Source organism: Salvelinus alpinus, chromosome 30, assembly GCF_045679555.1.
Source record: "Salvelinus alpinus chromosome 30, SLU_Salpinus.1, whole genome shotgun sequence".
In the NCBI taxonomy this organism is placed as follows: Eukaryota; Metazoa; Chordata; class Actinopteri; order Salmoniformes; family Salmonidae; genus Salvelinus; species Salvelinus alpinus.
The window spans coordinates 24,903,826-24,930,076 of NC_092115.1; the positions used below are offsets into that span (position 1 = coordinate 24,903,826).

Sequence of the window (26,251 nt, forward strand, 5' to 3'; positions counted from 1 at the left end):
GAAGGTGAACCGTCACCTCAGTCTGAGGGCTCTGGAACAGGTTTTAATCAAGGATCCCTCTGTACTTTGCTATGTTAATCTTTGCCTCAATCCTGACTATTCTCCCAGTCCCTGCTGCTGAAAAACATCCCCATAGCAGGATTCTGCCACCACCACGCTTCACCGTAGGGATGGTGCCAAGTTTCCTCCAAACGGGACACTTGGCATTCAGGCCAAAGACTTCATTCTTGTTCATCAGACCAGAGAATCTTGTTTCTCATGGTCTGAGTCTTTAGGTGAATTTTGGCAAACTCCAAGCGGGCAGTCATGTGCCTTTTACTGAGGAGTGGCTTCTGTCTGGCCACGCTACCATAAAGGCCTTAATGGTGGAGTGCTGCAGAGATGGTTGTCCTTCTAGAAGGTTCTCCCATCTCCACAGAGGAACTCTGGTGCTCGGTCAGAGTGACCATCGGGTTCTTGGTCACCTCCCTGACCAAGGCCCTTCTCCCCCGATTGCTCAGTTTGGCCGGGCGGCCAGCTCTAGAAAGAGTCTTGGTGGTTCCAAACTTCTTCCATTCAAGATTGTTGGAGGCCACTGTGCCTTTGGGGTCCTTCAACACTACAAAAATGTTTTGGTACCCTTCCCCTATCCTGTCTCAGAGCTCTATGGACAATTCTTTCAACTTCATGGCTTTGATTTTGTTGTGACATGCACTGTCAGTTGTGGGACCTTATATAGACAGGAGTGTGCCTTTCCAAATCATGTCCAATCAATTGAATTTACCACAGGTGGACTCCAATCAAGATGTAGACACATCTCAAGGATGATCAATGTAAAACAGAATGCTCCTCAGCTCAATTTCAATTCTCATAGCAAAGGGTCTGAATACTTATTTAAATAATTATTATTATTTTTTTTTACATAATTACATTTGCAAAAATGTTTAAAACCTGTTTTTGCTTTGTCATTATGGGGTATTGTGTGTAGATTGCTGAGGATTTTTTGTATTTAATCCATTTTAAAACAATGCAAAATTTGGAAAAAGTCAAGGAGTCTGAATACTTTACGAAGGCACTGCATACGTCTAACAATGTATATCTATCTAGATTGGAGTCTTCAGGCAAAGCATTACAAATGCAATTGTATAAAAAAATATAAAAAACACAATTATTTTTGAGTATGAACTACAAGTATACACTAATGTTCTTACATACAGGTCTCACAGATTGACCAAAGAAACATTTAAATTATGTTCCCTCCCATAATTTTTGTGATTTAATCCCACTTAAAGACTGTAGGAGTACTGTATTGAGTGGCCCATGTAGCAGCCCTCGTATGGCTCCCCCGGTTGCAGTTAGACTGACCTCTGCTGGTTAAACTGTAGAATACATTATTAAACTCATACAGCACTGTTTTCCCCAAAACAGAAGCAATATTATATCCAGCCAGGCAATAGCAATAAATGAACAAAAAGTTAGTCACATTCTCTTTTAGTGAAAAAAAACATGTAAACTAAGGTAAAAACAGTTTTAATCAACCAAATAAAACGTTAAAACGTAATTTCATTGCAAAAGAAGACGACAAACACCTACAGGAATTCAAACTATGCTTTCTATCCCATGTTTGGCTGATGTATCCATAACTGGCTCCATTAAAAATATAATCTTGGTGTGTTTAGTGATACACACACAGGACTCATGTTGATAGACACATACAGGCTGTTCAGATAACGAACACCACAGACAGACAGAGCAGTCCTGAGAGGAGAGTGCAAGAGGAGACGGTCAGAGGGAACGGGGCAGAAAAAAAGAAAAAAAACAGGACCGGCCGGCGCTCCGCTCTCCTCCGATGGACTGACTCGCTGGGTGGTTAGTCTATTTATTTAGTCTGTGGAGGTGATGGGAACAGAGTAACAGCCACTGCCAATTTTCTTTGCACAGAGAAAATATTCATGTGGACAGCTGGAATCCAGGGCAGTCAAAAATGTGCATCCCAAACGGCACCCTATTCCTTTCATAGTGCACTACTTTTGACCAGGGCATTTTGTAGTGCACTATAAAGGGAATGGGGTTCTATTTGGGATGCATACAAAAAGTCTCAGGGCCAAGATACAAGACCAAGCTCACATGAAAACACAGCTCCAGATTCAAATCCCAGCACCATTCAAAAGGAATTTGAGATGAGATAAGGGGATTTGGCAAGGCGATTAACAATTCAGAAATGATCAGTGTTGTGAAATAGTAGATATGGGTGAATTAATCTGTCTGAAACATGAGCCTATTACCGTTTAAAAATGACAACGAATAAAAGATAAGTACCGCAACTGCTAGTCACATATCTAATTGTGTGAATAACGTAGTAGGTCGAGGTTCTCTGCTAATCCACTATACAAAACATTAGAAACACCTGCTCTTTCTACAACAGAGTGACCAGGTGAATGCTATGATCCCTTATTGGATGAAGGGGAGGAATCAGGTTAAAGAAGGATTTTAAAGCCTTGAGACAAGGATTGTGTGTGTTCCATTCAGAGGTTGAATAAGCAAGAAAAAAGTTTTAAGTGCCTTTGAACAGGATGTTAGTAGGTGCCAGGCACACCAGTTTTAGAGTGTCAAAAACTGCAACACTGCAGGGATTTTCACGCTCAACCGTTTCCCGTGTGTATCAAGAATGGTCCACCACCCAAAGGACATCTAGCCAACTTGACAACTGTGGGAAGCATTGGAGTCAATATGGGCCAGCATCCATGTGGAATGCTTGACACCTTGTAGAGTCCATGTCCAGACAAATTGAAGCGGTTCTAAGGGAAACGGGGGGGGACTCAATATTAGGAAGGTGTATAACTGAATAAATGTGCCTTTATAAAACCGACTACACTTATCACTATAGGAAAGTACCAATCACACTGTTGGGAGTGCTGTTTCTGATCTCTATTTTATAGTAAAAAGGGAGCTGCCAAATGACCGAGGCAAGCAGGTGAAAAGGGCGCAAAGAAATGGGAAATTTAATTCTGAAACTAGTGTAGTGTTGCAACATAACACTAGATGGACATCAAGAATGAGGCTGATAATAGATATGGCCATGAGCCATAGTTGATGTGGTTACGTGCGGTCCGGGTAACAAATTATTTTCTATCAACAAAAAAACAAACTCAAAAAGCAGAGCAGCATGTCATCACGAATAAGGAAAGAATAACCAAAAACCGACGTGCTCTTGTTAACCATTATTGAGATGCCGAGTTCAAAGAAAAGTTTACGCTTGTGGTATACAAGGCCATTGGAAAGTGTTTCGCATTGCGCTTGCCTGTGAAAATGAGCAGACAGACTGCTGGTTGGGGGAGGGTTGGTTGGGAGAAGGGAGGAGAATACCACCCAGTGAGATGGGGGCTGGGGTTGTGCTCATAGGAAACAGTTGTGCTGACTACAAGGCCTCACACCATGCAGTAGGGCCACCCAGTTGCAGGCAGAATTTGTTTATTTTTATCCTTTGGGGAAAATTGTTCAGTGTGAGCTGTTTATTAGGGCTTTGATTTGTCATGTATCAACTTTTGCTTGCAGGGTGTGTGTATACACAAGATGGACTTGTGTATAGTGGAGGTTTGGGGTCAAGAAGGAGAAAAGGGGCGAAAAGCCCCCGCACTGAGTGCTAGGCAGAGGCGCATGGGTCATCCTCCAGCTGCCTCTTGATGTCATGGGGCTAGAATGCAGCTCGGGGGTAAGCATGTGTACAAACACAGGGAAACACATTTAAAATACTTTAACAAAATAAACATTAGAACACAAGCATCAGGCAAATGGTTGGTTGGTAAATGCAACAAAATAACATTACCTTAAGGATGACATATCAATAGAATTCATAAAAAAAACTTTAATCAAATCATTTTAAAACAGGACAAAATTCCATTTTGTATACAAATACATTGAAAACATGAATTGTTAACATTCTTTCATGGACATCTATGGTATGTAGTGAGAGGCTTTAAATGTTAGAGGTAATGTTTTATTTCTTTTGCTATTAATTAAAGTTAGCAGAAATGAATTTATGTCCAATTGAACCCTTGCACAATAGTAACTGCATGATAAAACATTCACAACTCAATGGTACTTTTAATAGCACCATATTTCCAAGTGAACAAGTCGAGTGGCTGTCCCTCTCAGCAATAACCTGAATTGGGGGTCATCCTTGCCAGTCGCTCGCCATCGATGGCATATTGCAATGCCAGGACTGTGTCTGTCAAGAGTAAACCAAGGCCACAAAGTTAGAACATCTAGAGGGCACACTTGGGATCAACATTGGCTTTAGATATCAGGTTAGGCAAATGGAACTAGAAAAGTAACTGGTTACTCAACACATTCACATACCCAGTAATTTTCTTGCGTAGTCCACAATATCTGTCACCCCAGCCTCAATGTCATATGATGGCATCTCCATTGGCTTGAGAAAATCACTGGCCCTCTGGACAACACATAAGAAAACAAAGACATATGGAACTTACTCATGCAATACAAAGTCATTTGATGTGTCAAATCTTTGATTATATTTCAATCTAAGCCAAAATTGGTGCAGTTACAGGTTCAGAATGTTTAAAGCTGCCCACTCAAGAAAAAACTTCAAACTGTAACCAGTGCCTTCAACCTGGTTCAGGTTGTCAGTCAACCTAACAGGGTATTTAAAAACAGCACAGGAATGAAATCATCAACATGTATTGATCACATCTTTACTAATGCTGCAGAAATTAGCTTTAAAGCAGTATCCAAATCCATGGATGTAGTGATCACAACATAGTAGCCATATCTAGGAAAACCAAAGTTCCAAAGGTTGGGCCTAATGTAGCGTATAAGAGGTCATACAAGAAGTTTTGTCGTGATTCATATGTAGATGTAAAGAATATTTGCTGGTCTGTGGTGTGTAATGAGAAGCAACCAGACGCTGAACTTGACATTTATGAAATTGCTTATTCCAGTTACTAATAAGCATGCAGCCATTAAGAAAATGACTGAAACTGTTAAATCCCCTTGGATTGATGAGGAATTTTAAAAATTGTATGGTTGAGGGATGAGGCAAAAGGTATGGCAAATAACTCTGGCAGCACAACTGATTGGCAAACGTACTGCAAATTAAGAAATCATGTGACTAAATAAAAACTATACTATGAAGCGAAAATAAATTATATAGAAGAATGATAGTAAAAAATCTTTGGAGCACCTTAGAAAGACATTTTGGGAAAAAAAAGGCAAATCCATTCCATCATTCATTGAATCAAATGGCTCATTGGTCACAAAACCCACTGGATGAAAAATTACTGAGGATAATAGAGGATGATATTGCCACATCTTCAATTTAAGCCTACTACAAAGTGTTTGCCCGCAGGCCTGGAGGGAAGCAATGGTCATTCCCCTACCCAAGAATAGTAAAGCCCCCTTTACTGGCTCAAATAGCCAACCAATCAGCCTGTTACTAACACTTAGTAAACTTCTGGGGAAAATGGTGTTTGACCAGATATAATGCTATTTCACAGTAAACAAATTGACAGACTTTCAGCGCGCTTATAGGGAAGGACACGCAACAATCAGTCATTACAGAAATGACTGATTGGCTTCAGTGCAGCTTTTGACATTATCCATCATAGTCTGCTGGAAAAACATATGTGTTATGGCTTTACATCCCCTGCTATAATGTGGATAAAGAGTTACTTGTCTAACAGAACACAGAGGGTGTTCTTTAATGGAAGCCTCTCAAACATAATCAGGAATTCTCCAGGGTAGCTGTTTAGGCCTCTTAATGTTCCAATCTTTACTAACGACATGCTTTAAGTAAAGCCAGTGTATCTATGTATGCGGATGACTCAACACTAAACGCGTCAGCTACTACAGCGACTGAAATGACCGCAACACTTAAAGACCTGCAGTTAGTTTCAGAATGGGTAGCAAGGAATAAATTAGTCCTAAATATTTCCAAACTAAAAATCTTGTATTGAATCATGTGGAAATTGAGCAAGTTGAGTTGACTACACTGCTTGGAGTAACCCTGGATTGTAAACTGTCCTGGTCAAAACATATTGATACAACAGTAACTAAGATGGGAAGAAGTCTGTCCATAATAAAGCACTGCTGTGCCTTCTTAACGCTATCAACAAGGCAGGTCCTACAGGCCCTAGTTTTGTAGCACCTGGACTACTGTTCAGTCGTGTGGTCAGGTGCCACAAAGAGGGACTTGGGAAAATTGCAGTTGGCTCAGAACAAGGCAGCACGGCTGGCCCTTAAAAGTTCACGCAGAGCTAACATTAATGGCATGCATGTCAATCTCTCATGGCTCAAAGTGGAAGAGAGATTGACTTCATCATTACTTGTTTTTGTAAGAGGTGTTGACAAGCTGAATGTACCGAGCTGTCTGTTTAAACTACTAGCACACAACTCAGACACCCATGCATACACCACAACAACGGGGGACTGTGAAGAGACACACACAAAAAGGTACAGACGCATGCATTGTGATATTGTTGCATTAAACATTTTGTATTGTAGATATGTAGTGGTTTAATGTTGTATGATGTACTATTTTAGCTTTTGTTTTATATGTAATGTAAGTGGTTTAATATGTTTGGACCCCAGGAAGAGTAGCTGCTGCCTTGGCAGTAGCTAATGGGGATCCCTAATAAATACAAAACGGAAATTTCACATTCTCAACTTCATATTCATCTGCAGCACAATGTGAAAATGGCGCGTTGCTTTTTTTGTCAAAAAAAGATAAGCGTTTCCAATGACAACCATTTAGTAGGCAATACTTACTCTCCATTGGTTAAAATCACAATGCACACCAGTGATGACATTGGAAAAACATATCTTTTTTTACTACAAATATAGAAATGCACCATTTTCACATACATTGATGTTGGGGTGGTGCTAGAGATGATGAATATGAAGTAGAACAATTGTGTAATTTCCCTTTAAGACGAGGTGAGAAAAAAGACAGGTATACCGTCAACTCCTCATGCACTAACTCCTCCAGCTCAGACACCTGGGAGATGGCCTCATACATGTCGGTCATGGGCACAATGGAGTCCTGCAAACAAGACTGCGAGTTAATATTCTTGAACACATCACTAATGTCCACTTGATACTATGTCAGACTAAAGACCAGGAAGTATCTAGTATCATCTCTTTAAAAAGTACATTTTCTTGTGACAAGCAACTTAATAGGATGTATTTGAAATGGCACCCCACTTCCTAGTCAGGGTCTAAAATTAACAAACGCCACTGCAAAATGCAGGTAAAATTTGGCATTGGTGGGTAAGGTGGTCAGGGCTCCACTGTGTGAGCACTTCACTCGCTTTTGTGAATAAAAACAACATCACATTTATAGTCAAATAAATGCTGCAATAGCTGTATTCAAAGTATATCTGCAGTTGTGTGTCATAGCTGATCAAATAAAATCGCACAAAGCCAAAATACGAATCCTATAGCCTATCCCACCTCGCACTGCAACACTGCCTGGGGGCCGTGAGCATGTTTAGAGCTGCGCAGAGGCATAAAAGCTGAAAACGTACTTGAAATGAAAGTCTACTGAACTGAGACTTTGTATTGTGTTTCCTGGCTATTTAAAATAGTTCCGTTCACAAGCGAGGTTGTTTTTCAACTGCTAGGGAAGAGAAGACAACGCTGCTCCTAATCAGACAATCTCACAGGCACAAACATGTCTAACCATGGTAACCTCCCAACCTTAAAGGAGCAGGTGAACAGTTGTCTCATCTTTGATATTTTGGTTAAGAGTCACATCACAAAAAATATGAAATGAAAACAATATACAACATTACTTCTTAGTAGTAATATATTTGTTTTAGAAACATTACAAAGCATCCTCGTCCGTTTGTGTTTTGTAGGTGTCCTTTTAGTTGCATTTTATTGAGTGGTGAGTCGATGTTTTAAACTACCTGCCAGTGGCTGGTGGACCAAAAAGTACTATTTTATCACAGCCAAGGTATTTTGATCTCACCTCCTCTGAGGAGCTGTTCTCCACTTCCATCTCATCAATCTTCTTGGGAAGATCAGCATCATTCACCCTGGATGTCCCATTCAGTTCCTTTGCTCTATGACAAGGACCAAAATACATAAGAAACATTTACCACTGAAAATCAATAACAAGATACTTACTATCCATTCATGGGTTTGAGTGTACCTGTCTGCATAGCGTAGTGTGTTGAGAGTGTAATCGCATGATGCCATTCCAGGAGACACCATAGCAATCTGGAACATAAGAAAACATTACAGCCGATATTAGGTTACAGGAACAAAGTGGAAGAGCAATTCAGCGGGTCGGACGTGGCAGGGGCTCCTAACGATCACAGATTACAAAAAGAATGCCAGCCACGTCACGGACACCAACGCCACCCTACCGGATGAGCTAGACACTCTTTTCCCCACGCTTTGAGCACAATGATGACTAAGACGACAAGGAGAGTGCCTGAGGACAACGAGGGCTACATATTTACGGGCTTCACAGAGGATGTGTAAGTCATTCAAACGTGTTAACCCTCGCAAAGCTGCCAGCACAGGCAGCATCCCTATCCGCACCCTCAGAGCATTTACAGACTAGCTGGCTGTTGTGTTTTTGGACATTTTCAATCTCTCTAACTCAGGCCGCTACCCCCACCTGCTTCAAGATGTCCACTATCATCCCCGTGCCCAAGAAAGGGAAAGTAACTGAATGACTAGCGACCCGTAGCACTCACTTCCATCATGAAGTGCTTCAAGAGGCTAGTTAAGACCACGTCACCTCTTCCCTCCCCAATTCGCCAACCACCCGACAGATTCACTGACAATGCAAATGCCATTGCACTGCACACTGCCCTAACCCACCTGGACAAAAGGAATGAATATGTGAGGATTCTGTTCATCGACTACAGCTCGGCATTCAATACCATAGTGCCCTCTTAAGTTTCCCACAAAGCTCACAGCCCTGAGACAGAACTCCTCCCTATGCAACTGGGTCCTGGACTTCCTGACGTGCCACTCCCAGGTGGTGAAGGTAGTCAACATTCTCTCTTCGACACTGATCCTTAACACGGGGGTCCCACAAGGTGCAACCTTAGTCCCCTCCTGTACACCCACGACTGAGTGGCCTCACACAGTTCCAACTCCATCAAGTTAGCTGACGACCCGACAGTAGTAGGCCTGATTACCAACAGCGACAACACTGCCTACAGGGAGGATGTGAGTACTCTGACGGCGTGGTGCCAGGTAAACAATATCTACTCAACATCAGAAAAACAAACAGGAGTCGATTGTGGACAAGAGAAACAAGGCTAGGCACGCCCCCTTCCTCATCAATGGAGCCACCATGGAGACTATCAAAAATGTGTACGCCGAGGAACTTGACATCTCCGAGGAGCTGAAATGGTCAAACCACACAGACACCGTGGTGAAGGCAAGACTCGTCAATCTCAGGATGCTGGGGGGAAAAATGTGGCCTGTCTTCATGGGCCCTCGCAGTGTTCTACAGGAGCACCATCGAGAGCATACTGTCGGGCTGCATCACACTGGTACGGCAACTACACCGGCGCGGACTGCAAGGTGCTACAGAGGATAGTATGCTCAACCGAACGCACCCTTGGGTGCACACTGCCTACCCTCCAGGACACCTGCAACGCCATGGGGGGGGGGGGGCAAAAAGATCATCAGGGACCCCAGCCACGGCCTGTTCCCATCACTTAGATGTGGACAGTATAGGAGCATCATGGCAAAAAGTGTAAGACTGGCCAATAGCTTGTACCCCCAAATCAGACTGCTGTGAATAAACACCACTAGTCAGCTACCTGCTCCCCATAACCATTAGTAGCTAATAATAAGCCATTTTTCAGATTGTGCCTCTAAAACTAAAGCCCAAAGAGGAGGAGTTAAGCCTTACCATGCATGTCCTGGAGTTCTCTCCGATGAAGGAGTCTCGGAGCACCTGTGTCAGCTTGCTCATCCTGAAGGGTATGTGGTGGCTGTCCATCCCCAAGGAGCGAATACATTCCTACAGGGAGAGGGAGAAAGTAGGGTTTGAACCAGCATTTTGCAAACTAGGGGTCGCGACCCCCCACAAGAGAAACGGAAATTAAAAAAAATAAATAAAGCTTTGTCCATAGAACCAGGGTTACGTTAGTAACCTCTGGTAGCCACTAGATGCGGTTGTAATAAACAGTGATTTTCTTCCTACAAAATGTGGCTCTATCCTTTGAACAGCTTAAACTACAAAGTATTATGACCCCCACCACTGAAAGACACGACTCTCAGGAACACGTAGGAGTCTGCTTTTTCCTTCCACAATGCCCACAAGCCAAAGGATTCATGAGGTCAGAGTGGACAAGACCAGGCACTAAATCAGACAGGGTAAAATATATATATATATATATATATATATATTTTCTACACATTATTGCCTGACGATCCCAATACCTTTCTGATGCATTTCAGTCACTTCAAACCATACCTCCTTCAGATTGAAATACTGTCAAAAGTACTGTCAGACTGATTTGTAATAGAATAATAGCACCAATTAAAAAAAGTAAACGTTGATTACTTTATTTATTATTATACATTCATTGATTGATTGAGATATATATAAATAAAATGGGGTCGCGGGCCCAAAAAGTTTGGAAACGCCTGGCTTAGAATGAGTGAGGAGCTGCAGCTCACAGCTCTAAACTTAGTTACATTTAGAAAGAAACCCCCTGCAGAATAAGCTGCTCAGTGTATATTCTCAAATAATACTTTTATTTTGAAGTCACAAGATATTGTTACATTGATAATCTTGACATTGCCTACACATTTATGAGGGCTTTTGCTGTATATACAGGTGGTATGCAGGTGGTTCATACCTGCTATATGATCATGGTCATATTCACTAGGCACAAAACAGAAGAAAACAGACTGCAACAGAGGGAGTAACTGAACATGTCCAATTAGAAACACCTGCTCCCATTTTCTGTTGCAAAACATTTTGCTACGGTGTGTACACAAATGAATACATCTCAGGTAAAAGGATTTCTAATGAGTGAAAAATAGAAGAACAGTGGGCTAGTAGTTGTAGACAGTAGATGTATTCACCTTCAGAGCCAGCAGGCTGCGGTTGATCTCGGCCGTCTCTACCAGGGTCTGTCTGTCGTTGCTGCTGACGTCTGTGCCCCTCTCGTTCCCCGCCAGGTCCACCAGGGAGAACTTCCCGTGCAGCTGGTTTCTCCTCCGCAGGATCACCTGCAGGATGGCGTGGGAGCGAGACGAGTTGGCGTTGGCGGACGTCTGGCCGGACGTCCTGCGAAAGATGCAGCAAATCATCGTCACAAATAAATCACTACACACTTACTTTAGTTGCTAACACATTAAAATAAGTTGCATCCTGAAGGACTCTATAGGGCTTTAGTATGCTAAAGTTAGATGAGATATTCCTATTTGTCAAAATACAAAACAGGAACGGAAGACAACACACATGCTAGACAGAGCGAGGGAAAACCAGGGGTCTGTTCAGGAGGGCGCAATGTTCCAGAACATTCAGGTGGAAATGTGTAGTGTTGACAAGATATGATTGTGCGTCAAGAAGAATAGGGAATCCTGTCAGCTCTATTCATTCCATGTATATCTAACATTTTGAATGTTTCACCTCACTGAACATACTCCGGGTGGAGTCAAAACATATGTACCTGCATGCACTGCCCATCTCAATCATCTTGATGACGTCTTCCGCACACGACACGTACATCTCCTGCAGGCCGACCACCTGGACCTGTTGTTTCTCATCCTCTAGCACTCGCAGCTTGGCCTTCTTGTTCAGCAGATCAAACACCTGCATATGGGAAGCCAAGTGTGTTAGTAGTGCTCTGGTCAAAAGTAGTTCACTATATGGGTTGCCATTTGGGACAGAGCCTTAGTCATATCTAAAATGAGTCTAAACATTTGTTCCAATTATGATGGATTCTCCACCAACAACAAAACCAAATCCCCAAGCTGCTTGAGGAGTACTACAAGCGCTTCCTTCTCACCTTGCCATTGTAGATCTCAAAAAAGGTCACATAGGGGCACAGGTCCTGACTGGAATATCTCCTCTGCTTCAGAAGGGTGAACACATCCTGAGCTAAACAACAAGTAAAAGGAACAAGGAGTTACAAGACACTGAAAGACATCATGGAAGTATGGCCTAAGTAAAGGTCATGTATAACATTTACGTACACAAAAAAAACATCTAAAATGTGAAGTGGAAAGATCTATTCTTTAGTAGTGACCTCAGAAATATCTATCAAAATATTTCCAGAAAACAATCAAAAAGGATAACTAAGCCAATATTGTAATGTTGATGCTGATAGAAAGTAGTCAATAATTTACCTGCCAAGGCATAGATCCCTTTGGAACTGTTCTGGCTCTTCCCTGAAAAGTCTCCTCCCATTGTCTAAATAGGGTAAAAGATGGGCACAAATTTTACATGAGAAAAAATTGCTAGTGTCAACCTGACAGGTAAAGGGAAAGACTTACGTGAGTTTTACCACTTCCAGTTTGGCCGTAAGCAAAACAAGTTGCCATTCCTCCGTCGAAGATGGTCTGGACAAGAGGCTTGGCGGTAAACCTATCATTAAGAAATACAAGTATGTGATTGTCTTGCAAAAACAAGTAATGTTGATACACCCAACAAACTTCATAACGAGAACATACATGCAAACGGTATTTGAACAGAACGTAATACCTGTACACTAAGTCATTGGTGGATGACTCGTCAAAGGAGTAGTCAAAATGGAAGACCTGGTTGTCCAGGTATTTGGTCAGGTCCACTTTCTGCTTGGGTTCATGAACAAGCAGCGTTCCATTACCAGGGATAGTCACCACATCAATTTCTTTCTTGGTCACCTCTAAGACAATCACACATAGAAACTCAACATTAGAATGGACCAAAGATGCAGCGTGATGATACAAGGAGTGAGTTAAAACGTACTTATTTCAGACAATTAAGCATACCTTTATTGTTGAGAGGACGCTTGCGAACACACACACAAATTCTATGAGCTTCAACCTGTTGACCAAAAATAATAATTTAAGATACATTCTCTAATATTAGCAATAATTATAAATGACCTTCCGCATTTCAACACCTGTTCTTCATCTTACCGTATCCGTTGGAGATAAAGGAAATACTTCCAAGGTCTCTCTGAAGTCTTCAATCATCTGGTAAAACTGCTTGTTCGGTCGGTTTGTGTCTCCAAACTACAGGAAGCAGAACTACATGTTTAAGAAAAGTGATAAACTGGTGTGTCTGTAGTATTTAAAAATATTTTAGTAAATGCTTTCACTAGTTTAACACCGATGTGGAAAACTGATGTCAAAGCTGACGTGCATACCTATTTAATGTAGGCATATGACGTAATGACACCACGTAAAATTTTGCGCAACACAGCTTTCCTAACCTAGCCCACAATGTCTGATGTGTGCATCGAGCAGCCAACAAGTCGAGCAGTCATTTGAAAGAGTAAGAACATTTAAGCGAGACAACTCAAAGGCGAAATCCATTAACCAAGATAATGGAATTCATTGCCCTTGACAATCAACCGTTCTCGGTCATGAGTGATATTGGCTTTCGCGACTGGTCGAGCACCGGTACACACTAGGAGGGAGGTGGTGAGTGTGGTGTCAGGAAAACAACCTCTCGCTCAACGTCCAAAAAATTAAAAGGAGATGATCACGGACTTCAGGAAAACGCAGAGCGAGCACCCCCTATCCACATTGAAAGAAAAGCAGGGGAGAAGGTGGAAAGTTAAGTTCCTCAGCATACACATCACAGACAAATTGAAATGGTCCACCCACACAGACAGTGTGGTGAAGAAGGCGCAACAGCACCTCTTCAACCTCAGAAGGCTGAAGAAATTTGGCTTGTCACCCAGAACCCTGAAACTTTTATAGATGCACAATCGAGAGCATCCTGTCAGGCTGTATCACCGCCTGGTAATGCAACTGCATTGACTCATATCACATGTATATACTGTATTATACTGTATTATATACCATCTATTGCACCTTGCCTATGCCGCTCGGCCATCCATATACATATTTTCATTCACCCCTTTAGATTTGTGTGTATTAGGCAGTTGTTGGGGATTGTTAGATTACCTGTTAGATATTACTGCACTGTCGGAACTAGAAGGACAAGCATTTCGCTACACTCGCATTAACATCTGCTAACCATGTGTATGTGACAAATAAAAATTGATTCGACTACCAAGTGTGCTATTTTTCCAGATGTTTTCCTACTGGAGTAACACAGTAATTGCGTCACTGCTATTAGCTTCACACCATATGGAACGCCGTTTGGGTCTTTGCGTGTGAAAAAATATACACGTCAAATAACACAGTTCTATTATTGAATGTTGTGTGTTCTGAATTGGCACGTGCAAGCCAAGCGCCACCACTACTATCAGTAGCACTGTCAAAGCTGTACAAAGCCTTCAAACAAGCAAATACCGGCCACGAATGATGTGTTTACAACACTGTGTTGGTAATAAAGCATTATTTGCTCGACTGCAACTTCTGGGGTAGCTAGCTAGCTTTAGCTCGGTACCTAGCTAGCACCAGTACAACCAGCCTGAAAACAATGACCAGTAGAAACTGCAGTCATTTTCATTATTCTTAGCAATGATTTAGGAATCCTTGTGAGTAAGTATTAGCTAGGTAGCCACTTGTCTGCCTATTGAAATTGAACTTCAGCTACTTAACCCGATTGCCCAAAGCTAACGTTATAAGCAGCCAGCTAGCTTCACCTGGCTAGTGAGGCTCAACCAGACCGTGTTGTATAGCTAGCCACAATAAGGATTAGGCACAATAGTTTCGTTTGCGGTTTGTCTTCAAAATAAAAAAGTACCTATTTGAAAGTGATGCAGAAGGTTACAATTGGTGGAATCATGCCATATTTAGACTAGATAATGTTAAACAAGGTTTGAATGTGAAGCAATGAAATGGGGTATCAGTCTACTCAGTGACACCCACAGAACACTAATGTGAAGAGTTTACACAAATATTAGCGTTGTAGCTCTTATCGCGAGACTGTGACTGTGTGAAATCACCTCCCCAGTCAGCCTATTGTGTGTATTGACATTCATATTGCACTGTACAGCTTTACCTAAGGATTGGGGATCAATGAAATGAGGTATCAGTCTAGTCCATACCCAATATATTTTTTCCCAACGTACTCCTGAGTTATCAGGCTCCAAAACATCCACGCAGTATTGTTTTTCCTCTGGAATAGTGTTCAATACACAAAGGTTGACAATAAATGTGGCTCCATTCACAGTTGTTTCAGAGTCCCGCAATAAGAGCTACGACGCTACTGTTCTCTGGGTGTCACGGAGTAGACTGATACCCCAGGTCATTATTACACAATCCATAGGTAAGGATGTACAGTGAAATAAGAATGCCCCCAATGCAATTCAAAAGTATAATACCCCAGTGGGCGGCAGGTAGTCTAGTGGTTAAAGCGTTGTGCCAGTAACCGAATGGTTGCTAGATCGAATCCACGAGCTGACAAGGTAAAGAACTGTCGTGCTGCCCTTGAACAAGGCAGTTAACCCACTGTTCCTAGGCCGTCATTGTAAATAAGAATTAGTGCTTAACTGACTGGCCTCGTTAAATACATCTATATTTTTTTAAATGTCATTGATCCACAATCCATAGGTAAGGCTGTACAGTGAAATAAGTATGCCCCCAATGCAAATCCAAAGTATAATACAACCAGCGTGATTTCAGATTTGTCAACTTAACAATTTGTCTTTTGCTGATTTTATACAACATTCCAACCTCGTTTAGCACAATCTATTCAATTATGGCATAATTATACTATTTGTATTCATTTGCATCACTGTCTCTGACATACTTTTATTTTGAAGGCTAACCGCAAAGTCCACATTGTGGCTAATTCTTATTGTGGGTAGCTTCACATAGATGGGTCTGAACACCATTAATCAAATAAGAAATCTTATAAATTAGGGTTATTTTAGATGATACCTAGCTATATAGTTAGCTAGCTAACTATCGCTACTGAAACAGATTGTCGTTTTGCTATGTTTGAGGAAGAACATTGTTTGCATCCATGAGCTAGCTAGCTTTCTTTTTTTGACTAGCACTGATGGTGCGCGAGACAACTTTACCAGCATCATAGCATACGTATCGATGAATGATGTGACATGAAATGTGTAATCAATGTGTAATAACCACGTAAAAAAATGTATGAACGTGTTAAATTAGTATGTGATGTGCAGTCATATTCTGGACAAAACATTGTTGGTTGAGAATGTGAGAATGAAACAGCACAGCAAGTATGTGAAAGAAATAGGTCTTGATGATGCTTTACTGGTAATGGGGACATATGTAAATGCCAACAAAATAACTTTTTGGTCAGTGTGGTGTGTGTGTAACCTTTATTTAACTAGGCAAGTCAGTTAATAACAATTTCTTATTTACGGAGGACGCTGGGCCAATTGTGAGCCGCCCTATGGGACTCCCAATCACGGCCGGATGTGATACAGCCTGGATTCGAACCAGGGACTGTAGTGACACCTCTTGCACTGAGATGCAGTGCTTTAGACCTCTGTGTCCATGTGCGTGTGTGTTAACTATTTAACGGTACTAGAATGCTTAAAAAAGCCACTAATTTCTTGTTATTTGAAAGAAAGAAAAACGGTATCTGTTTTTTGTCAAGAAAAATTTCGGATATCGTTAAAAAATGTAATGTCGGTGCATCTCTAATAGAAATGAATTGCAGGAATTGACGGTAAGTTAGCTATAGACCTACTGGGTCTGCATCTTCACGAAAGCTAATTTCCACAGGACAATAGTACCATGTAAACATTATACAATGTCTCATACCTTTCCCTTCTTGGGCACCATGTCAGAACTCTTGACTGCATGGGACAATCTTTTGTTCACTGGTTTGCTCATGTCTGTGGGTACCACGGATCTCCGTTTGTCTGAAAGAGAGAAGATATCAAATGTGATGAATGATGCTCACGAAAATAGCGGGGCATCTCAGAGTCTAGAATCATGTCCCCCAGTCCATTTAATGTTCATTTAATTGTGATCTATAAGGCAAAACTAATCGTAGATCAGCACTCCTCTAAAACTATTTATGAATACATGTCCAGAGCGATAAACAGTGATGTGTGACTCAAAGTTCCTAAAGCTCACTTGAGGTGACTAAGACACTCTTGGTCTCGTTGACTGGTGGCAGGACAACAGTCTGTCTCTGATCGTTCCTCTTCCCCTCTCGGTTGGGCACACCTGGAAAATGAAGCATGTTGAATATCAAGAAGACAGAGGGGGAAAAAATTGAGGGTAATGGAATTCATTATTTGAATGAAAGTAAGAAACATAGCCTGAGCACGAGTCGGTTTGTGTCATGCCAACTCCCTGTCACTCGACAATGACAGCAATGGAGTTGGAAAGAGCACAAACAGATCTGGGGGCAGCATATAAGGGATAGGCAAGAAATCAGAAAGCACAAAATGAGAAGCAACCCCCACCAGAAGCTTTGAGGACAGAGGTTGGATACTCTGAAGACAGGAAGTCTTGTTTAGTCTTAGGAGGTTCAGAGACTGGAGCAGGGGCCCGGAACAAGCATGTCTGCCGTATGGACTTTCTAGGAAGTGGAACTGAGTAGAAGAGTACAGTTAGCCTAACACCTTAACCACTACAGTTGAATTAAGTAGTCTTTGTATGATTAATAACTCTTGTTCATCATCCTTTTGATTTTTTTTATTTCACCTTTATTTAACCAGGTAGGCAAGTTGAGAACAAGTTCTCATTTACAATTGCGATCTGGCCAAGATAAAGCAAAGCAGTTCGACACATACAACACTGAGTTACACATGTAGTAAAACAAACATACAGTCAATAATACAGTAGAAAAATAAGTCTATATACAATGTGAGCAAATGAGGTGAGATAAGGGAGGTAAAGGCAAAAAAAAGGCCATGGTGGCGAAGTAAATACAATATAGCAAGTAAAAAACACTGGAATCGTAGATTTGCAGTGGAAGAATGTGCAAAGTAGAGAGAAATAATGGGGTGGAAAGGAGCAAAATAAATAAATACAGTAGGGGGAGAGGTAGTTGTTTGGGCTAAATTATAGATGGGCTATGTACAGGTGCAGTAATCTGTGAGCTGCTCTGACAGCTGGTGCTTAAAGCTAGTGAGGGAGATAAGTGTTTCCAGTTTCAGAGATTTTTGTAGTTCGTTCCAGTCATTGGCAGCAGAGAACTGGAAGGAGAGGCGGCCAAAGGAAGAATTGGTTTTGGGGGTGACCAGAGAGATATACCTGCTGGAGCGCGTGCTACAAGTGGGTGCTGCTATGGTGACCAGCGAGCTGAGATAAGGGGGTACTTTACTTAGCAGGGTCTTGTAGATGACCTGGAGCCAGTGGGTTTGGCGACGAGTATGAAGCGAGGGCCAGCCAACGAGAGCGTACAGGTCGCAGTGGTGGGTAGTATATGGTGCTTTGGTGACAAAACGGTTGGCACTGTGATAGACTGCATCCAATTTATTGAGTAGGGTATTGGAGGCTATTTTGTAAATGACGTCGCCGAAGTCGAGGATCGGTAGGATGGTCAGTTTTACTAGGGTATGTTTGGCAGCATGAGTGAAGGATGCTTTGTTGCGAAATAGGAAGCCAATTCTAGATCTAACTTTGGATTGGAGATGTTTGATGTGAGTCTGGAAGGAGAGTTTACAGTCTAACCAGACACCTAGGTATTTGTCCACATATTCTAAGTCAGAACCGTCCAGAGTACTAGGCCAGTAGTGTAAAGTACTTTAAAACTCCTTATGGCTGCAATCCCGTTAACGGGATCGATATGACAACAGCCAGTGAAAGTGCAGGGCGCCAAATTCAAACAGAAATCTCATAATTAAAATTCCTCAAGCATACAAGTATTTCACACCATTTTAAGAGTCACAAAAAGCAGAAAGAGATCAAATGAATCACTAACCTTTGATGATCTTCATCAGATGACACTCATAGGACTTCATGTTACACAATACATATATGTTTTGTTCAATAAAGTTAATATTTATATCCAAAAACCTCAGTTTACATTGGCGCCATGTTCAGAAATGCCTCCAAAATATCCGGAGAAATTGCAGAGCCACATCAAATAACAGAAATACTCATCATAAACTTTGATGAAAGACACGTTTTACATAGAATTAAAGATAAACTTGTTCTTAATGCAACCACTGTGTCAGATTCCAAAAAAGCTTTACGGCAAAAGCACAATATTCAATAATCTGAGAACAGCGTTCAGCCACAAAAGGAAGCCATACAGTTACCCGCCAAATTGTGGAGTCAACAAAAGTCATAAAAAGCATTATAAATCTTCACTTACCTTTGCTGATCTTCGTCGGAATGCACTCCCAGGACTCCCACAAGAATTGTTAGTTTTGTTTGGTAATGTCCATCATTTATGTTCAAATAGCTATTTTTGTTAGCGTGTTTGGTAAACAAATCCAAAGTCACGAAGCGTGTTCACTAAAATCAGACAAAATGTCAAAAAGTTCTGTAACAGTCAGTAGAAACATGTCAAACGATGTATTGAATCAATCTTTAGGATATTTTTTACGTAAATCTTCAATAATGTTCCAAACGGAGAATTCCATTGTCTTCAGAAAAGCGATGGAACAGAGCCCCCTCATGTGAACGCGCATGGTCAGCTCATGGCAGACCTTACTCATTCCCATCTCCTTCGGCCCCACTTCACAGTAGAAGCATCAGACAAGGTTCTAAAGACTGTTGACATCTAGTGGAAGCCGTAGGAAGTGCAAACGGACCCATATCCCACGGTGTATTCGATAGGCGATGAGTTGAAAACCTACAAACCTCAGATTTCCCACTTCCTGTTTGGATTTTTTTCTCTGGTTTTTGCCTGCCATATGAGTTTTGTTATACTCACAGACATCATTCAACCAGTTTTAGAAACTTCAGAGTGTTTTCTATCCAATACTAATAATAATATGCATATATTAGCAACTGGGACTGAGGAGCAGGCAGTTTACACTGGGCACCTTTTCATCCAAGCTACTCAATACTGCCCCTGCAGCCATAAGAAGTTACGGTATCTTTACTTTTACTCAAGTATGACGATTGGGTACTTTTTCCACCACTGCACTAGACACTAAACCATATAAATATCATGATTTCAATGTAGGCCTAGTAAACAGCTGGCCAGTTCCTTTTCCACTACTACTTCTCAATGTGTTCAATTTTAGCTGGACGAATCAGGCATGCCATACGCCATGGTCAAACTCATTCCATGGAGAGCCAAGTGTCCGCGAATTTTCGATCCACCCTTGTACTTGATTGATGAATTAAGGTCACTAATTCCTCTAGTAAGGATCTCCCCTCTGTTGAACAAATTGAGTTTGTGTTACCTTAGATTTTAAACTGTCACAGTCAAAATATATACATTCAATGGTTGTAAAGATGTGGAGAGGTCTGTTCATAAGAAAGAGATGCTCAACTTTGACACCACACTTCAAAAAGCAAGTCCTGCAGGCTCTAGTTGTCTTATCTCGATTATTGTCCAGTCATGTGGTGAAAAGAAAATACCTAGTTAAGCTGCAGCTAGCCGAGAACAGAGTGGCACGTCTTGCTCTTCATTGTAATCAGAAGGCTAATATAAATACTATGCAGGCCAGTCTCCCTTGGTTAAGAGTTGAGGAGTGTGACTGCATCACTTCTTTATATAAGAAACATGTGGAAAATTCAAAATTGTTTACAGTGAACTTATACACAGCTCTGACACACATACATGCCACCAGGGGTCTTTTCAGTCCCCAAATCCAGAACAAATTCAAGAAAGCGTACAGTATTATATAGAGCCATTATTGCATGGAACTCCCATCTCATATTGCTCAAATGAACAGCAAACCTGGTTTAAAAATATATATATATTTTTTTTTAACAAAATACCTCATGGCACAATGCCTCTCCCCTAGATAGTGTGTAGGTATGGATATGTAGACAATGTGTGCCATTTTTAAATGTATGTAGTTCTGTACTTGAGCTGTTCTTGTCTAATAATGTTCTGTATTAAGTCATATTTCATGTGGACACATGTAAGAGTAGCTGCTGCTTTCGCAACAATGAGGATCCTAAAACAACCTCACCTGGTTGTCGAGGTCTTAATTGAAAGGTAAAAACCCGCAGACACTCGGCCCTCTGTGGAATGCATTGAACTAGAAAGAGTGCTAGTACCCTTAACAAAACTGCTTAGGGTCACTTTACTGTACAAATACACGGAGTATACCAAACATCAGGAACACCTTCCTAATATTGAGTTGCACCCCACCTGTTGCCCTCAGAACAGCCTCAATTCATTGGGGCATGGACTCTACAAGGTGTTGAAAGCGTTCCGCAGGGATGCTGTCCCATGTTGACTCCAATGCTTCCCACAGTTGTGTCAAGTTGGCTGGATACCCTTCGGGTGGTGGACCATTCTTGAAAAACCCAGCAGTGTTGCAGTTCTTGACACAAACTGGTGCGCCTGGCACCTACTACCATACCCAGTTCAAAGGCACTTAAATCTTTTGTCTTGCCCATTTACCCTCTGAATTGCACACATGCACAATCCATGTCTCAATTATATCAAAGCTTAGAAATCCTTCTTTAACTGTTCTCCTCCCCTTGCTCTACACTGATTGAAGTAGATTTAACAGGTGACATCAATAAGGCATCATAGCTTTCACCTGGTAAGTCTGTCATGGAAAGAGCTGTTCTTAATATTGTGTATACTCAGTGTATGTCTATATAGTGTCAACCACAGTAGGCTGATATAATATTGAACAAAGACATATTTTGGAACCTATTGTCACAAAATGGAATTCTAGTTGTAAACAGTATGGTATAGGTCTTCTCTGTACATGATTGGTAGCCATTACATACCAAAAAGTTCATCAATTATTTATGTACAGATTACGTACTGTCCCACCACAAGGGCAGTTCCACTATGTGATTTTATCTTCAAATCAAGGTATAACTGAGGAAAACAGCCCTATATGGGATTCCATCTCATATAATGCGATTTAGCATATGATTTGTTTAGAGAGGAACATGCATTGCATGCAAACCTGTCTCCTCAGGAGGACCCACTTGAGCAGAACCGTATGAAGGAAATATCCATAATTAACCATCTCACACACACCACTAAAACAGGGGTAGGCAACTAGATTCAGCCGCAGGCTGATTTTTGTCAGGGCGAATGGTGGGGTGCCGGAACATAATTACAGTAATTAGTTCACTGCAAATTGTCCGCAACTAAGCCCAAAAAGATATTTGAAAAGAACAATAATTTCATACCTTTCATACAGACACAATCACGTCTCTTTTTTTATTCATGGGAATACTTGATCAGATTTCATAAACTAAACAAATTTTTTGCTGAATTCACAGTATTTTCTACCCCCCCCCCCCAGAAAAAAACTTGTTCTAACTAAGCATAATAACTTCTCAAGATAAGTCACTTACGATTGGAAGGAGCAGGGATCCTGGATGAACGGAGACGGCTTTCATATTTCTGGAGAAAATAAAATCACACACGTAAGCAACATTGTTCCTGACTTTAGGACCATCAACTTTCAAATGTAATACACTTTGAACCTCAAGTTCCTAGGCCCACCCCTAGAGTATGCTTACCTTCTCTGGAGGAGCAGGTGTAGTAGCGGATTTCATGTGCTCAAAAAGCTCTTCATTCAGGGACCATAATTCATTCATTTCGAGCTAAAAGACAGGAATAGCAGCAGTATGTCAACAAACATCAGTTTCTTTATAAAAAATAAAAACTTGCAGCACATAGCATAGCGCTTACATGAATCCAAACGTATTACATGTCACTCAAACTAGTATAAAAGGGGATATTTCACTCAAAGAAATATGTTAGTATTTTGTTCATTAGTCCACTGTTGATATGGTCCCAAAAATGCATCAGTCAAGATTAAAAGCACTAAGTTAATTGTTCTCTGTAACATAGACAAGGCACTCTTGAACCACTTACCTCCTTTCCCCTGCATACAGATTTCTCAAACCATTCAACCTTTACAATAGATGTTGTGGAATCAACAGTTTTGACGTTTGCAGGATGCACTCGCCCTATAAAACACATTCAGCCATCAGTCACTTTACACCACCTGTTAGCAAGTTCACACCAATGCCTAGCTGACTAAACTCCACCGGGGAAGAAGTTGGTGGAGTTCATTTGAAACTTCCTTCACCGTAGAGTTTAGTCAAAGTGCAATGCCCTGCCTGGACCAACGTTAGCTACTCCACTGTAACGGTAGTCAACCATTTCTACAAAAGGGTAACGTTAGCTAACTAACGTTATACTATTAAAAGAAACAATCAACGGATGACTTCATCATTATCCTATCCAACTAACCTTAGCTAAGTCAACTACTGTACCTAGCTAAATTTACTAAAGTATTTAGCCATCTTGTTTCTTTGTAACTACAATAACTAACGTTAACTATTTAAAGTCAGTAGGTAACGTTACCTGGAATAATGACAGACTAATAGCTAGTTACTGTAAATCAACAACCACACAGGTAACGACGTTAGCTATTCGCAGTTAACGTTGTGTTGAGTAAATTCGGCTAACGCGTTAGCTGTGTTCAACTCATTCACCTGTACAGTAACTGACTTACACACACACAAAAAAAGTTAGCTACTGTAGCTAATATAACAAATAACAGCCAAATGCATAACTTACGTTAATGTTTGCTAACTAAGAAGCAAAATCATGTGGGAGGCAAATCTAACTTTCTAACGCTAGCTAACCACCTTAACGTAACGTGTATATTTGGTTGTATTGCGGGCACATTTGAAAAAGAGACCTAGCCAATGTTAGGTCTCAATATGTCTTTCCTAGTCAAATAAAAAGGTAACATTATAATAAAAATGTTAGCTACACAGCTTACCGTCGCTTCTTTGGATGTTGACTGAAAGCCCAACAAGAAGGTTCGCCATAGTTGAATCCATGTTAATTCGTGTAAGCAGTTGACATATGTTGAAAAGTTATCAAACGCCAGTCAACCGCCAAAGATTTGAAAGTCGTCTCACGCCAGCGGAAGTAGAAAAAGGCGATGCTCATTGGTCGTGGGCAAGGATGTTTAGTTTTAGGCTTGTTTACCTAATTCGATAATTTGAAAAACAAGCAAACATAAAACTTTAAAAAGACACCCATGTCATATGCACATGAGTAAAATCATATAGGATAACACGCAATAAAGTCTAGGACGTATTTCCTTTGTGGTCCTCTTGTGACAAGATTGCTCGGCAAGATTGGCAACACGGTTGTAACGTAAACGTCGTCATGGCTAAAAGGACTCCAGCTTTTGTCAAATTAATGTCAGATTTGAATTTTCGTAGCAGGTCAGGAGAATTTACGCAGCACTGTCAGGTTAGGATAAATAACATAGCAGGTTGAGATGATTAGATTAAGGTTAGCCAAAATGCAAAAAAACTCAAACTTTTGACTTTAATTTGACCAAAGCTGTATCCCTTCTAGCCATAAAAACAAATAGAAGAAAAACATTTCATTATTGCAGGTGTCGTATCCATTTGAATAAGTATGTGGTAGTCTTTTATTTTGTACCTTTAATAGAAACCATTCACTTGAACTAATGTCGTTTTTCACATATTGCTTGCATTTCCCATTTTAAATATGGGTGTATGATGCAATGACATGCATAACCACAGTGTGGCAGTAGCTAGCTACCACCTTGGAACATCTAGCTGCCGGCCAGCTACATGGCATGTTTTTTTTAACCTCTGAAATGACCAATGAATGTATACAGTGTTATCCGCCACTTCTCACAATGGTGCATTGTGCTCGTTTAGGAAAGTTATATTCAAGGGCTTGTACATAGGTAAGAACCAGTGTTGTATTCGGCGCATGTGACAAATAAAATGTGATTTAATTTGAATCAGTCTTGGAAGATCATGTAATGATTCATCAGCATTCAACATAACATAAAAACACCACCTAATTTCGTTTGAGATTTTAGGATGGTTAGCTGAATAGTCCACAAAAAGTATCATCCGCCCAAAACTGCCAAATACTTGTATTAATGTAGGCTAAACTGTCCGGCGAATGTCCCACAATAACATCCTGTTGTCCTGCATTTTGGTATTTTAAATGTGGTCACCCTAATATATTATGACTCTCAAATCAAATTCAACAATTTGTTACTGTGACTCATGTTATTTAGTGTAATCAATGATTTGAGCTTGAAACCTTCCACCATTTATTTCGATGCCCAGCCTTCCCCCCAAGATGTTCCTGGGACCTGACTGAGGACATCATTACCTTGATTTGTGTGGATGGAGGATAAGTGACACAATTTTACGGGAAGAGCAAAAGTTACTTTATCTGCCATTTAACCCAGCTTGTGGGAAAATACAGTCATTGGACAATTTGGTAAAAAACTGTAACAGTTTGCTCTTTCATTTGTAGGGGGCTTTGAAAAGGCTAAATGAGTCTTTCGGTTTTGCATTAGGCCTAACAAGTGTTTAAACTGATTTGCTAATACAGATTGGCCAGGTTACAGACCATGAAAACATATTTCCCTGAGTTCAACTAATGGATGAAAACCTAATGAGTCTAGATTATAGGTAGATTAGACTCAATCACAACATAGCCTGGCCAGAATAGACATGTGGCGGCCAACAATATAAAACAATAGACACATAATCCAAAAGTTAAAAATTAAGAAATATCAGAACCAGCATGTTGCATTTATATTTTTTAATTTTTGTTTGCTATATATATACTGTATGTATACAGTACCAGTCAAAAGTTTGGATACACTTAGTCATCCCAGGGTTTTTCTTAATTTATACCACTTTCTTCATTGTAGAATAATAGTGAAGACATCAAAACTATGAAATAACACACATGGAATCATATAGTAACCAAATAAGTGTTAAACAAATCAAAATATATTTTATATTCTTCAAAGTAGCCACCCTTTGCCTTGATGACAGCTTTGCACACTCTTGGCATTCTCCCAACCAGCTTCACATGGAATGCTTTTCCAACAGTCTCGAAGAAGTTCCCACATATGCTGACCACTTGTTTCCTGCTTTTCCTTCACTCTGCCGTCCAACTCATCCCAAACCATTCCAATTGGGTTGAGGTCGGGGGATTGTGGAGGCCAGGCAGCACTCCATCACTCTTATTCTTGGTTAAATAGCCCTTACACTGTCACGCCCTGGCCATAGA

General features: G+C 40.9%; 1 protein-coding gene across 1 annotated transcript; it reads right to left on the bottom strand.

The window, feature by feature from the left end:
- Positions 1 to 3,829: 3,829 nt before the first annotated feature.
- Positions 3,830 to 24,328, bottom strand: LOC139559827 (kinesin-like protein KIF2C). The gene is made up of 21 exons (XM_071376196.1): positions 23,946 to 24,328; positions 23,027 to 23,121; positions 22,669 to 22,752; positions 22,501 to 22,549; positions 17,505 to 17,633; positions 17,170 to 17,262; positions 16,852 to 16,952; positions 13,108 to 13,203; positions 12,958 to 13,012; positions 12,689 to 12,851; positions 12,481 to 12,571; positions 12,334 to 12,397; positions 11,994 to 12,085; positions 11,655 to 11,797; positions 11,065 to 11,269; positions 9,881 to 9,991; positions 8,153 to 8,220; positions 7,970 to 8,063; positions 6,956 to 7,039; positions 4,339 to 4,432; positions 3,830 to 4,207 (listed from the first exon to the last, which is right to left on the bottom strand). Exons 1-21 carry the CDS (start codon positions 24,004 to 24,006, stop codon positions 4,131 to 4,133), a joined length of 2,049 nt encoding a protein of 682 aa, XP_071232297.1. The 5' UTR covers positions 24,007 to 24,328; the 3' UTR covers positions 3,830 to 4,130.
- Positions 24,329 to 26,251: the final 1,923 nt, after the last annotated feature.

Excerpts from the sequence above, each read along its gene's own strand:
- LOC139559827 (XM_071376196.1), bottom strand. The coding sequence starts at position 24,006 with ATGGATTCAACTATGGCGAACCTTCTTGTTGGGCTTTCAGTCAACATC. Across the intron at positions 23,122-23,945 it reads CAACATCCAAAGAAGCGACG|GGCGAGTGCATCCTGCAAAC; the intron begins GTAAGCTGTGTA and ends TGTGTTTTATAG. Across the intron at positions 17,263-17,504 it reads CTCTGTCCTCAAAGCTTCTG|GTGTGCCCAACCGAGAGGGG; the intron begins GTGGGGGTTGCT and ends TTCATTTTCCAG.